At 33.5% G+C, this 13,562-nt stretch overlaps 1 protein-coding gene across 1 annotated transcript; it reads left to right on the forward strand.

The window, feature by feature from the left end:
- Window positions 1-6,172: 6,172 nt before the first annotated feature.
- LOC110019598 (abietadienol/abietadienal oxidase) lies at window positions 6,173-9,569 on the forward strand. The gene is made up of 10 exons (XM_020717335.1): window positions 6,173-6,313; window positions 6,676-6,916; window positions 7,011-7,341; window positions 7,433-7,582; window positions 7,682-7,921; window positions 8,104-8,187; window positions 8,279-8,357; window positions 8,455-8,576; window positions 8,717-8,844; window positions 9,482-9,569. The coding sequence occupies exons 2-10, from the start codon at window positions 6,690-6,692 to the stop codon at window positions 9,567-9,569; spliced, it is 1,449 nt and encodes a 482-aa protein (XP_020572994.1). The 5' UTR covers window positions 6,173-6,313; window positions 6,676-6,689.
- Window positions 9,570-13,562: the final 3,993 nt, after the last annotated feature.

Here is a 13,562-nt window from a genome sequence, read left to right on the forward strand (position 1 = left end):
AGAAAAATTTTAAAAAAAAAAAAAAAAAAAAAATCAAAGAATGATTAGCTAATTGAAGGTTTATAGTGGTAGGTTGAAGTTCTCATAATTTTAGTCACTCAAATAGTGAATAAGGTATTAAATTTATGCTACCTCCTAAGTGACATAATGCATTTCTCGTAACTTAATCTCTTATAGTGCAATGAATGATAAAATAATTCAAATATTTAAATTTCTTAGGGAGTTATTTTGAATTATAGCACTACATCATTCAGTTAATGGCATAGTTCAAAATTTTGAGAGTCTATATTTCTTCTTTTAAAATTCTTTCATAAATTTCATGTAACTAGATATGTACTCAAGAGGTTCTACAAATGAAATATTATTAATGAGCTTCTTAAATATTTTTAAGAATTTAGAGTATAACTGATTCATTTTTTTATCTAATTAGTCTATGAGGAAAATGTGGTGGTGATTATTTTGGTTCTTTCTTAGGAGGTGAGGGTATTTTTCCAATGTTTTTAAAAGTTATTCAATAGGTCTTGCAGGCTCAGACTCAGGCTCCTATGCTATATGTTCTTCTGCTCTATGCTCCTCCAATTTTTTTCCATTATTAAGTCTAATGGTTTTACAATGATCTACTCTTTTTTTTTCTTTTTCTTTTTCTTTTTCTTTTACAAAGATTGATATATATGGTTAAGCTTTTCTTTTATGAATTTAAATACCATTTTTTCTTAAATTAAATTCTCAATTATATCATAACTTAACTCAAAAGTTTATAATTCAAGATATTTAACTAGTAATAAATTGCTTAGATTGAATAGTTATTAAATTATATATATTTGATGCATTGATTTTATATATAGTCAATTTTAGTCTAAGTGTTTAATAATTCCTATATAAATAAGTGATTAATTATAATTAGAGGTCAATTATTAGTGAGTTAATAATAAATTTTAATACTTATAGAAGATTAATGCCATTTTTACTTATTTTCTTTATCTATTATTAAATCACATTGAATCATAATTAAACTATCATGTGTATAGAATTCTAAATTTTAAATATTTACTCTTATCTTAGGGCACAAATTTTTATACTCTCCCAACTTAATTTATACTAATCACATTAAAAAAAACAAGGCTGGGGAAGAAAAAATACAGGGTGGAACATGGATGTAAAGATATGAAAGTGAATACATAAGTATGAAATAGATAAAACAATGATTCAAGTAAACACTAGAGCTACATAATATGTTATTCACATAACAATCACATAGATCGCATGTACACAGACATAAACATCCAAATAACATCAAGAAATAAAAGCATATGAAACATACCTCCACCTTCGAGAAATAGTTTTTATAAATAAAAATAAAATATGGCATCATTTAGAATAAAGCTTAGTGCCTGCTACATCTAAATCCTGCAATTAGCCCCATTTCTCAAAGTGTCACGTTACAAACAACATACAGTCAATCACATCAGTATGATAGTAATCAAGCAAAGTAAGCTAACACAAGATAAACCTGTGTTGCCTCCAAAGAAACTGCTTAGTTTAACATCTTAGCCTAACAAAAGCACACACATATATCATAAAGCAAAACAAACATGCAATCAAACCATAAAATAACGCTTGAGTTACCTCCCAATTAGTTTTTAATATTATGTCATCAACCTAATAATGTCAAATTATACCTAAGTGTTTTCTCCACGATCAAATTATCTTTCTAATTTTCAATACCAATTTTCCAATTTTCTTGATCCCTGGATACTTTCTTATATTATCCATGGGTGAACCTTTTTTATTTTCTCTTTTTAATATATTTAATTTCTCACCCCTTTCTCTTTATTTAATCTTAATTGTAACTTTTCTATCTCCAATCAACAACACTTTTCATGATGATAAATATAGATGGGAATATGATTATAGATTTAAAAATTTGATTCTTAATATTGTGTTTTAATAGACAATTCTTCTTTTTGTAAGTCAATATTCATCTTGTCAGTTGCAAGAAATGGTCCTTTAGAAATACTTGGTATCTCTACATTCTCCATAATCAATATTCTAAGATCAGCTAAGAAGATGAATTTATCTATTATCACTGGAAGTTCTCTAATATCCCTGGAAGTTCTTTAGTCCCCCCCCCCCCCCCCCAAAAAAAAAATCAAAGAACAATAAGCTAACTAAAGGTTTATAGTGATAAATTGAAGTTCTCATAATCCCAGTAACTCAAATAGTGAAAACGGTATTAAATTTATGCTGGCTCCCAAGTCACATAATGCATTTCTCATAAGTTAATCTCTCATAGTGCATTGAATGATAAAACTATTCAAACATTTCAATTTTTGATAGAGTATTTTTGAATAATAGTACTACACTCTTCAATTAATGCCACAGATTAAAATTTTGAGAATCTAAATTTCTTCTTTAAATTTTTTTTCATAATTTTCATGTATCATTATATTTACTCTATAACTTCTGTAAATGAAATGTTATTAGAGAGCTTTTAAATATTTTTAAGAATTTATAGTATAATTGATTTTTGTCTATTAGTCTTTGAGGAAAATGGAGTGGTGGTCGTTTTTGTTCTTTCTTAGGAGATGAGGGTATTTTTCCTATATTTTTAAAGGTTATTCAATAGGTCTGTCAGGCTCAGGCTCAGACTCCTTTGCTATATGATGATCTACTCTACGCTCCTCCAATTCTTTTCCATTATTTCCCGTCAACATCTGAAATTTGGGCCACTTTCTTCAATCTCCTTCAATCTACAAATAGATTGCTCGTCATTCAGCTTTGCAACGAACTTCATCACATTTTTGTAAAAGATCAAACAATGACGCAGTATCTCCTTACAATCAAATCTCTAGTTGACAACATCATAACTGTTAGCGGCTACGTAGACCTAGAAGATATTATCTTACACACCCTAAATGGTCTACCCAGTTTCTATCAATGTTTCAAAACAACAACCTGCACACCAGCAGAACCCATCAATGTTGATGATCTGCACTCTTTACTCTGCAGTGCAAAAACCCATATCTCAGTCGACACAATGAAAGAGCCACATCTCAACATCATGTCTCTCTTCACCTCCATTGGAGGCAGTAATGTAGCGAACAAAGCCAGAGGCAAACAATCTATAAGCACTTGTGGCTCATCTTCTCCTACTCAACGGGGCCGCACCACAGGCTATCAAACTTCTTGATCTCCATGCAAGATATGTGGGAAGACTGGTCACACAGCATTAACCTGTTGGCACAGGTCAAACTTTAATCTTTAATAGTTTGATAATTTGAGCTTATTGTCACGGTTAAAAAATTCCACATCGGCTAGGTGTAGGGCCGAAAAACGGTATTTAAGTCCTGGGTTGTCCACCAACCCTAAAAGCTCTTTTAGGAGGTGACAAGTGGTATTAGAGCAGATTACTGTCTGTCAGGTGTGAACTCTCAATGGTCCAGTGGGACCCACGGTGGAGTCGATCCGTGATGAGGGCGTCACGTGATTGTGATTGGGTGGAGGAGCGTCACGTGATTGGGTGGAGGAGAATGTCACTGACAAAAAGTCTCACATCGGCTAGGTGTAGGCTGAAAAATAGTATTTAAGTCCTGGGCTGCCCACCACCCCTAAGAGCTTTTTTGGGAGATGACATTATGATTCTAAAACTCCCAACAAAAAAAGGCTACAACTTGTTAGAGGCTATCATGGATTTCCCTGCCTTTGCTTGCAACGAGTACGACTAAAATTTAAAATCCAAGTCGTCGCCTTTTCAACATAAATGTAATGCAAGATGACAAAAAAATAAGGATAGTTCATCGTCCTTTTAGTCTGAGAACAGCATTGCTACCGTGGCCTTTTACGTCGCCATTAACGAACAGTTGGGAGGTCAATGCCTTGAGCCAACCGCGAGGAAGAGGACGAAATTAAACTATTATACTCTCCTGTTTCCTGCTCGTGGGCTGCGCTCTTCAATTTTAAACCACTTCTTTCCTTCAGCTCGTCGCCTTCACGCATCATTCATTACGTCAAAATCTGGTCTTTTAAGTTTTAAGCAATAATAATTCTCTGTTTTATACTTAATCTTCCCGTTTTAGTATTTGGATTTAGCGTTAAAATACTACTGTAGTCAGAATGTAATGACAGCTAATGGTAAGCTATGGGGGAAGTGCTGTCGGGTGAAAGCAGAGTGGACGTGCGAGGGTTGCTTGCCCACGCCAACTGTGTTTTTTATTATTTTCTTCTTTCAAAGTGAGCTTTTTAAATAATGAACGGCTCTCTCATCTGGACATCCGGCAATTTTATTCATAAAGCTCCGGTATGGATAGATTAGGGTGCGCGTGAGTGAACATTAATGATTGATCAGTCGTATCTTATTGATAAAATAATTCTTCTATTTACAGAGAAGAGTATAAAATAATGATGATATAATTTTGTTTTTATTTTGAAGGGTATCTTACGGTATGTGATTATCATCTAGCTATTTTCTGGCTCGGCGAGCTAAGCTTAATTAACTTGCTGCTTTCGGCTAGCTATATTTGGGCGGCATGAATCAACAGAATTGATCTGTTAGCTAAACTAGATTGGCATGGATTGATCAGTCAACGAAACTAGGTCGGCAAGGAACGACCTGCTTATCTAACTTGGATGTTACCTTGATTCCTGGTGTTGAGTTTTTGGGGCGTCCATGGAATGGCTGGAGATGACTTTAAACTATTTCTTTTTTTTATGAATCAACTCTACTTAAGGGTAGGTAATCACTTTGGTTTGGCTTTCGGATGTTCATTTGTCTCATTTCAGACCGAATGACTCATGCTTGAATTATCTAGAAGCCTTTCTCCTCCTAGTTTGAACGCCATTTGGCTTATTTTGGTTGAATGGTATGACTTCACTCGGTTGACCAAGTACGTCTTAAGCTCCCATGCTAGTGAGGTAGTTTTCGCCTTTATCTTTTCTTTTGGATTGTTAGATCCTTTCAAGATCTACACTGCCACATTTTTTATGTACAATATTAGGCTTTAATATTTTTTCATTGGTATTTTTTTTTTATGAAAAGATTGATGCTGTTGGTCATAAGTTATAAGATTAGAGTAGAGGGACAAGCTTTTTAATTTAGTAGAGCCAATTTTTTTTTTCTCAGTAATATGAACATTTGAATCCAACATCATGAAATTATTCCTTTTATTTTCAATCAATATATTATGCATGTCATTTTTAACCTTTTTCTTGAGCTTTATTGATTAAATGTGCTTAATTTCAAGCTCAATTTTATTAATTTTTGTGTCTAATTCAAATAAAATACTTTAATAACATAATAAAAAGGATTAGATGTCCTAGAATTAATAATAAAAAAAATTAAAAAGAAATGAAATAAAGAAAATGTTTTAAAAATTAATAGTTCAAATCTTGAATTTTAGTATATTTGAAGCAATTTTTTCATTAATATTTTAAAAAAATGAGTCAGGTTATGTTGAATGGGAATGTAAAAGAAAACTGTAAGAAAAACAGCTTGTTTGCCAAGAAAACCATCCTATTAAGAATTGTTGAATCAGCCGATTCCAATTTGCTAACAAACTTGCCTAATCTATATTAATTAACTTCAGCCACCTTCTACAAGATACAATTAACTATTAGTTTTATTATGTTATAATAACTGATCCCTCATGCCAAAAGCATGCCAACTTCTAAATAATTAGCCTAATCATAATTTATTCCTCCAAGCTCACCTAATTCTGAAGATTACTAATCTCTACATAAGCCGATTAACCTGATCTCCTTTCAACTAAGATTCGCTTCCTTTTAGTAATCTGGGTTCTGAGAAATACATATATTTTGAGAGATAAAGCTTATAAAATAACCTTAGATCCGCAATCTAAGTACATTAGATTTGAATCTTAAATAACAGAAGAGAACTTAGGCTTGCTGAGATGGCAGATTAAATGCCAAGGAATATAATATGAAAAAATGAATCGAGAGCGAATGTGATGTTAGATCTCAGTCAACCTTATGCTTCCTTCATTTCTGCAGTATTTAAGCCTTGGGAATCTCCCTCAATGTTTCATGCTCTTCTTGTTCACACGAGTTCGGTGCAGCTGTTCCCAATATTGTTTTATTTTCATTAACATGAGTGGGACTACGTATATAATAAGCTCTAAGCTCTTATCTTATTATCTTCGGCGTTCACCTGAGAAGGCGGTTTGGAATAGCTTTCTTAGATTTGCTTTCAAATCTTCATATCTTTTCCACCAATCGCCTGTGTAAATTAATGCTTTTTCAGACACTTTCCAGGGTGAGATAAGCAGATCTTCTCGCTTCCTGATCTTTAGACTTCAGTGTATGTTTCTGTATAGTTTCTGCATTCAAGGCATGTTGTTTTGAAAAAAAAAAGAGTTTTTTGCGCTGTGTTTAGATGCAAGGAGTAGAAAAGGTAGCGCCTTTTTTTTCTGAAAACATAAAGGCAACCTTATTCCAAGATTTTGAAGAAGATATAGTTATGTGGTAATACTGGTTCAGATTGCATATTTGATTTCAGTTATATATTCTGTCTGATTTGAGCTCTTTTGGTGCTTTTGTGAATGTTCCATGTCATTTATAAATGGACGGAAACTATCTTAATAGCACTTCTCTGCACAGAGACTGAAGTTTTATGTTCTAACAGATTTAAGCTCTGATTGGTGCGGTCAATATTTCTTTCAGGAATTACTTGCTAAATGGAGGCTAACAATCTTCTATTATGGAGCATTTCTATGGCAATACTATTTTGCATATTTTCTTGGTTTTATTGGCAAAATCATAAGAAGAAGAAGATTGGCATTGGGTCCATCACATTACCACCAGGTGATGTAAGCTGGTCAGCCATTATAATGGATTGTCTTAGATGGTACATCTCTATATCAAGCTCTAATCCCTCAAAATTTGTTGAAGAACAGGTGAAGAGGTATATATATAAAATGACACTTAAAATTCACATTCTCAGGGGTGTTAATGCCAAACTTTTGTAAGCAAAAGTTTCAAACTTCACTCATTTGCAGGCATGGAAAAGTGTTTACTTGCAGTCTATTTGGGAAAAAAGCAGTAGTTTCAGCTGACCCAGTGTTCAACCGCTATATAATGCAGAATGAAGGGAAACTATTTCAATCTTGCTATCCAAAATCTTTTAGAGATCTGGTTGGAAAGAATGGGGTGATTGTAGTTCATGGAGATCAGCAGAAGAAACTTCATGCCATTGCAGTAAATTCCATGAAGATCGAGAAGATAAATTCTAACTCCAATTTCTTAATTGATGCACAAAATATAATGCTTCAGACAATAAACTTTCTGCCTGATGATGGTGCTGTTGTGCTTCAGGATGTTTGCAGGAAGGTAACTATGTTAGAGAATATAGATTTGTATTTCTTTAATTAACAGAGATTAATTTGCAATTTAAATGATTATATGGTTTTTTTGTCTTAAGGTGGCGATAAATCTGATGGCTAATCAACTGATGGGTTTTTCTTCTGAGTCTGAAATCAATGAGATGGCATGTCTGTTTTCTGACTTTGTTGATGGTTGTTTATCTCTCCCAATCAACTTACCTGGATTTGCTTACCGCACTGCCATGAAGGTGAATAATTTATGAAAGTTTTATTCGTATTTGCTTTCCTAACTGAAAAATATTCAATAAAACATGGTGTTTTATATGATTATTCTGTTGAATTTGCAGGCAAGGGATGGCATCATTGCTAAGATTAATAATAAAATAGTTGCTGGAACGCAGCAGGGTGGATCTGCAGAGAGAAATGGAGTTCTTGGCAGATTGGTGGAAGAAGAGAACTTGAATGATAATCAAATAGCTGATTTCATTATAAACCTTCTCTTTGCTGGAAATGAAACTACAACTAAAACAATGTTGTTTGCTATTTATTTCCTCACTCATTGCCCTCAGGCACTTGAGCAACTCCTGGTGAGTAGCACTGATCACTTGCAGCAAAATAACGTAAATTTTAATTATTTTTCTTCACATAGTATGAAACATATAGAGGTTTACAATAGTTTTTCATTTCATTTTTACTCTAATTACTAGCATTAAAAATGTATTACATCCTGATCTTCATTTACTCTATTTTTTGTTTTATTTTTTGACAGATTGAGCATGAGGGCATAAGAAGAACTCGCCGCAGCGAGATCCTTGAATGGGAGGATTACAAAGCAATGCCATTCACTCAATGCGTATGAAAATTTTCAAAATTTTTATTTTCATAATTGTCTGGCAAAATACCAGCATATCTAATTAAGGTATTGTGTCATGCTCATAATGCAGGTTATTGATGAAACACTCAGACTTGGGGGAATAGCAATTTGGTTACTGAGAGAGGCAAAAGCAAATGTGGAATATAAAGGTGATGAATATTCCATTCTCAAACGCCTTAATTCTCTTTTCCTTTAAAAGTTATAGAAGTCCTGGGGAGTTTTATGGAAATATTTTATTTTTTTCAGAATTTACAATTCCACAAGGGTATCTTGTAGTGCCATTTCTATCAGCCATTCACTTGGATGAAGAAATATATCCTGGAGCTTTACACTTCAACCCCTGGAGGTGGTTGAGTGAAGAGAATAAGGTTTTTGATATTCATTAATGCATTTCTTACTGAGTTTTTATTATCATATTGTGATGCCTATACATATAGTATAATGTTGTTTAATATGCAATCATTTTATATCCTAGAGTAATTACTGATATATTTTAATTATTTTTCAGGAGAAAAGAAATTGGAGAACTAGCCCATATTTTTCACCTTTTGGAGGGGGAGCAAGATATTGTCCTGGGGCTGAAATTTCACGTCTTCAGATTGCTTTCTTTTTACATCATTTTGTTAGCAAATGCAGGTTCGTATTTGTTGCACGTCTTAGGGCATGTGCAGTCTGATTTTTCTTCAGAAAACAAAAGGGAAGCTTACACACACACACACACACACACACACACAAAATTCTTTTCTATTTACATATCTAACATCTAAGGTTTGATATTTAAACTTAAAAAGATTCACAAACGTATGCCCGAAGAGGTGCACTTTATTTTATAAAAAGCTATTATTTATGATGTGGTATTAAATATTAGAATGTTATACATGTGAATATGAAAGTTTTGGTGTTAGATGGGTATTTACGTAAGAATTGTGAGCTATGTATGTAAATGCCAAAAAGAAAAAAAAAATCATTTAGTTAAATCTACAAACTATTTTATACATTTATCTTGCTTCTCTATATTATTGAAAATTTGTAATATGAAACTTAACTCCTAATTTAGCTAGAATTAGTCCTATAACTCTGATGTTAGAAACACACTCTAATTTCTAATTTATAACTTACAAGTTGCCTTAGACTTCTTTATGAAAGGAAAACAAGAGTATTATTATTATTATTATTAAACAATTAATTTATGCAATATATATTTGTGTGTGTCTATCTATGCATAAATATATATAAAATGGTCTCCTAATGGGCTATTAAAAAAAATGAACAGGTGGACTCAAATTGCAGAGGATCGGATGTCTTTTTTTCCTTCAGCTCGCCTTGTCAATGGATTTCAAGTTCGTATATCCAAGGTGTAGGATACTAAAAAGTTATTACTCGTAAAGTCCGCATGTACAACATGTAAATCAAATGTACAACAATACTATACGTGAAGTCTGCATGTATACGTACTCTGTACGTAATATTCTCTCTGGTAGAATACAGTTATGGCAACCATATAAATGTTGCCTCAATTTTGTTATCACATAAAGAGATTTGACACATGAAATGTTGTCATTTTAGATGTTCATGTTTGTATTTTTTTGTGCCATTGTTAATATTACATGAATATATATCTTGTGTATTTGTCACACTACAAGTCTACGTCTTTATGCTATATAAATGTTTTTCCTTCTTTAATGATGGCTATTTTTCTGATGACATTTTATATAATTAAAATGCACAGATATATACATATATTGTGCTACTTTTTAAACAAAAATGAATAGAGATTTTAACAAAGATTTGTCTGGGATAATTTTCTCATCAATTATTTTTTAGAACACTTTTATATCTTTTTTTTAACTATTTTCTTTTTATTTTTATTAAAATATAATATTGAGAATTTACATTTTACAACCATATTGTTAAAATGTGTAGTTGTAAGAAATATATTATGCTATTTAAAAAATATAAAAAAATAAAAATTAATTTTTAAAAAGTTAATTTCCTCGGAACAATTTTTCAACCAATATTATGAAAAAAGCTACAGCGGCCCAAAACACATCCTAAGTTATTTATGTAGACATCATTGCCATCTACAATTTAAAGTATTTTGATGGATTATTTTCATTTGTCAAGCCCATGAGATAATTTCTTATGGTAAAGATATGGCGTACTAAAGATGATGTCGGTTTCTATGTTGATGGCCATAAGCGCAGTATTCAATTAATATATGTGCCAGAATTTTAGATGAAAATAATGAAAAATGTGGCCATTAGGGAGGGATCTAAAAACTCATAATACATTCTCCTATTAAAATTGAATTTCTTATATGAAACATAATTTTGAAGAAACATTTTAGAACAAAATAAAGAATCGATCAACCAAAATTGAATACCTAATTTTCTACTATCTTAGATCAGAGAAAATATTACACATCATGTGACACCGCACACGAAAAAGAGCAAATATATTATACTTGTTAGGTATATGTATTTGTCCTAAGAGGCGGGATATTCGTCAAGGTGGAGATTTGTTGAAAATATATATTTCTCATAAAGGGCTGGATATTCACCAAAGTGGAGATTTGTTAGGTATTGCTCATATACCAGAATTTGGAGTCTCTCAGAATTGAAGATGTGTATTTTCTGGAATAAAGAGGAGTGTCTCTTGGAATTGAAGAGACGTGTCTCCTTGAATAAAGAGGAGTGTCTCTTGGAATTGAAGAGGTATCTTTTGAAATTTAGTGGGTTGGGGGGAGTGAGAGTAAGTTTTGAGGGAGCGAGGGTGTGTTAGTAATTTTATATGTGGGTTTTATCTATATATATGATATGTAACCCTATGGGTATGTAACTGGACTCCTTTGAAATAGTGAAATTCGTCGCTCTGCTCCCGAAGAAGTAGACATATTTGCCGAACCTCATTAAATCTCTGTGTTATTCTGGATTTGTGTCAATTTCTGTTTTTCTTCGCCCTAAATTTCTCAAAAATTAGTATCAGAGCAAAGTTCTAGGACAAACATGAAGTAAGCCAAACAATTTTGAGGATTTGACAGAAGAAGTTTGGCGGTTAGGGCTTTGGCAAGAAGAAGGATTTGTCGATATGGGCAGAACGTTCGCAGTTTGGCGAGGGCTTCGATTGCGAATCCCGACTGTTTGGATCGCAGAGAGTTCGACAAGGCAATTTCCGTGAATAGAAGACTAGTTCGGTTTTGGAGTCGCGAATCGTCACTGAAGTTCGTCGAATTCTACGCAAACAAGGATGTTCGGCGTGGACAAGAGCGGCAACCACAGCCAGGGAGTGCGCGACATTGTCGCAATCGGTAGGGAGTGCGCGACTCTAGCAGGCGGATTCGTGCGTAGGAATTTCCGTGAGATTGCTTCTTTCGCGGCAAGAAGTTTGCGCATCCGGGCTTCTCCCGCTACAGGCAAACGAGAATTCGGTTTGGCACGATCAGTTGGACAGGATCCAGAGTTTGGTTTCGCGGAGGGGTTTGCGAACCGTCACAACAAATCATCGCGGCGACTGACTGCGGGAAGGAGTTCCCGCAGCAAGGAAGTTCGCATAGCAACGGTTTTTCAGTCCAGTTTCACAAAGGGGAGTTTAGTAGTATTCAATAAATGGAGTTCATAAGTTTTTCACAGGAGGATTTGCGATAGGTAGAGTTTGGTTGAGGTGTTCTCGGAACAGGAAAGAGCTTCGGCCAAGGTGTTTGCAGTAGTTCGACTGATTTTTTTTTTGTGAACAGAAAAAGTGCTTCCTATGTAAAATTTGATTCACGAACCACAACAAAATTGCAAGGAAATTGTTGTAATTGATAGAAAAATTTTAGGTTTCTTTGAATTTATTTGCGGTATGTTTCGACACAATGCATGAAAAGTTTGCTGCAATATTAATTTCAAATAGCAATGTCTGGTGTAAAATTCGAGATAGTGAAGTTCGATGGAACCGATAACTTCGGATTGTGACAAACAAGGGTGAAAGATTTGTTGGTACAACATGAAATTTTGAAGGCTTTGCGGGCTACTAAACCTAATAATATGTAAGGTGAAGATTATGAAGAATTGCAACTACGAGCGACAGGTACCATACGTTTATGTTTGATAGATGAGATTATGTATCATGTTATGAATCTGAAATCTCTAGGAGAAGTATGAAAGAAATTAGAATATCAGTTTATGTCCAAGTCTCTAACGAATAAACTGTATCTGAAACAAATACTGTATGGGCTGAAGATGAAAGCAGAAACTGAACTGGTGCAACATTTGAATGTCTTCAATCAAATAATCACAGATATGTCATGACTTGATGCAAGTATTGAGCTGAGGATGAAGATCAAGCGATGATTTTATTGTGTTCATTGTCTTCTTCTTATGAATACCTGGTGACTACTCTGATATATGGGAAAGAAACTATCAAAGTTGATGAGATTACTATAACATTGTTGGCTCACATCCAACGGAAGCAAAATGTAGGGGAAAACTCTCATGGTAATTGTTTATATGTTAAGGGTGAACAGGATCGTGGAAGGAAGGAGGAGAATGAGAATTCTGGAATGCAAAATTCCAGGTTAAAGCTTAAAGGCAAAAAGATGATTCTTTGTTACAAGTGCAAGGAACCAGTGCAAGGAACTCTTTGTTACAAGTGCAAGGAACCGGGACATATGAAGAGAGATTGTCCAAAGCTCAAGAAGTAGTTTGATGTGAAACATGTTGTAACTTCCAAGTCTGTGAATATGGTGCAGAGTGACAATTCAAATTGTAGTGATGGTGATGTACTTTCAATTATAACAACTCAGTTGAAGGATGCATGGATTCTTGATTCATGATGCTTTTATTACATAACACATAACAGAGAATGGTTTACTTCATACAGGTTATCTGATTATGGTTCAGTCTATTTAGGTGATGATAGATGTTACAATATTGCTGGTATTGACAAAGTCAGAATTAAGATGTATGATGACATTGTCAAAATATTATGTGATGTAAGATATATTCTAGATCTAAAGAAGAATTTAATTTCATTTGGTACTTTACACATAAATGATTTTATTCCTAAGACATATGAGGATAGAGAAACTATCAGAATTGTTAAAAGTGCATTAACTGTGATGAAAGGAAAGATCACTGTAGGTAATATCTATCAACTGTTGGGGAGTACAGCTGTACGTGAAGTTCACTCTGTTGAATCATATGATGACAATGCAGTTGATATGTTGACCAAACCAGGTACTATAAACAAGTTCTTGCTTTGCTTGAACTTGTGAATGTTTGCAATTGTTAGACGACATGGTTACCCAACTCACTTTGGTGTAAGAAACTTCATGATGTTTTTATTTTTTATAAGGGGCTGAATATTCATCAAGG

This window comes from Phalaenopsis equestris, unplaced genomic scaffold (genome assembly GCF_001263595.1).
Source record: "Phalaenopsis equestris unplaced genomic scaffold, ASM126359v1 Scaffold000002, whole genome shotgun sequence".
Lineage (NCBI taxonomy): Eukaryota > Viridiplantae > Streptophyta > Magnoliopsida > Asparagales > Orchidaceae > Phalaenopsis > Phalaenopsis equestris.

What these genes read in the sequence shown, in the direction of transcription:
- LOC110019598 (XM_020717335.1), top strand. Translation starts at nt 6,690, where the DNA reads ATGGAGGCTAACAATCTTCTATTATGGAGCATTTCTATGGCAATACTA. An exon ending in GGTTGAGTGAAGAGAATAAG is followed by an intron (nt 8,577 to 8,716) that starts GTTTTTGATATT and finishes ATTATTTTTCAG; the next exon opens with GAGAAAAGAAATTGGAGAAC. An exon ending in CATTTTGTTAGCAAATGCAG is followed by an intron (nt 8,845 to 9,481) that starts GTTCGTATTTGT and finishes AAAAATGAACAG; the next exon opens with GTGGACTCAAATTGCAGAGG.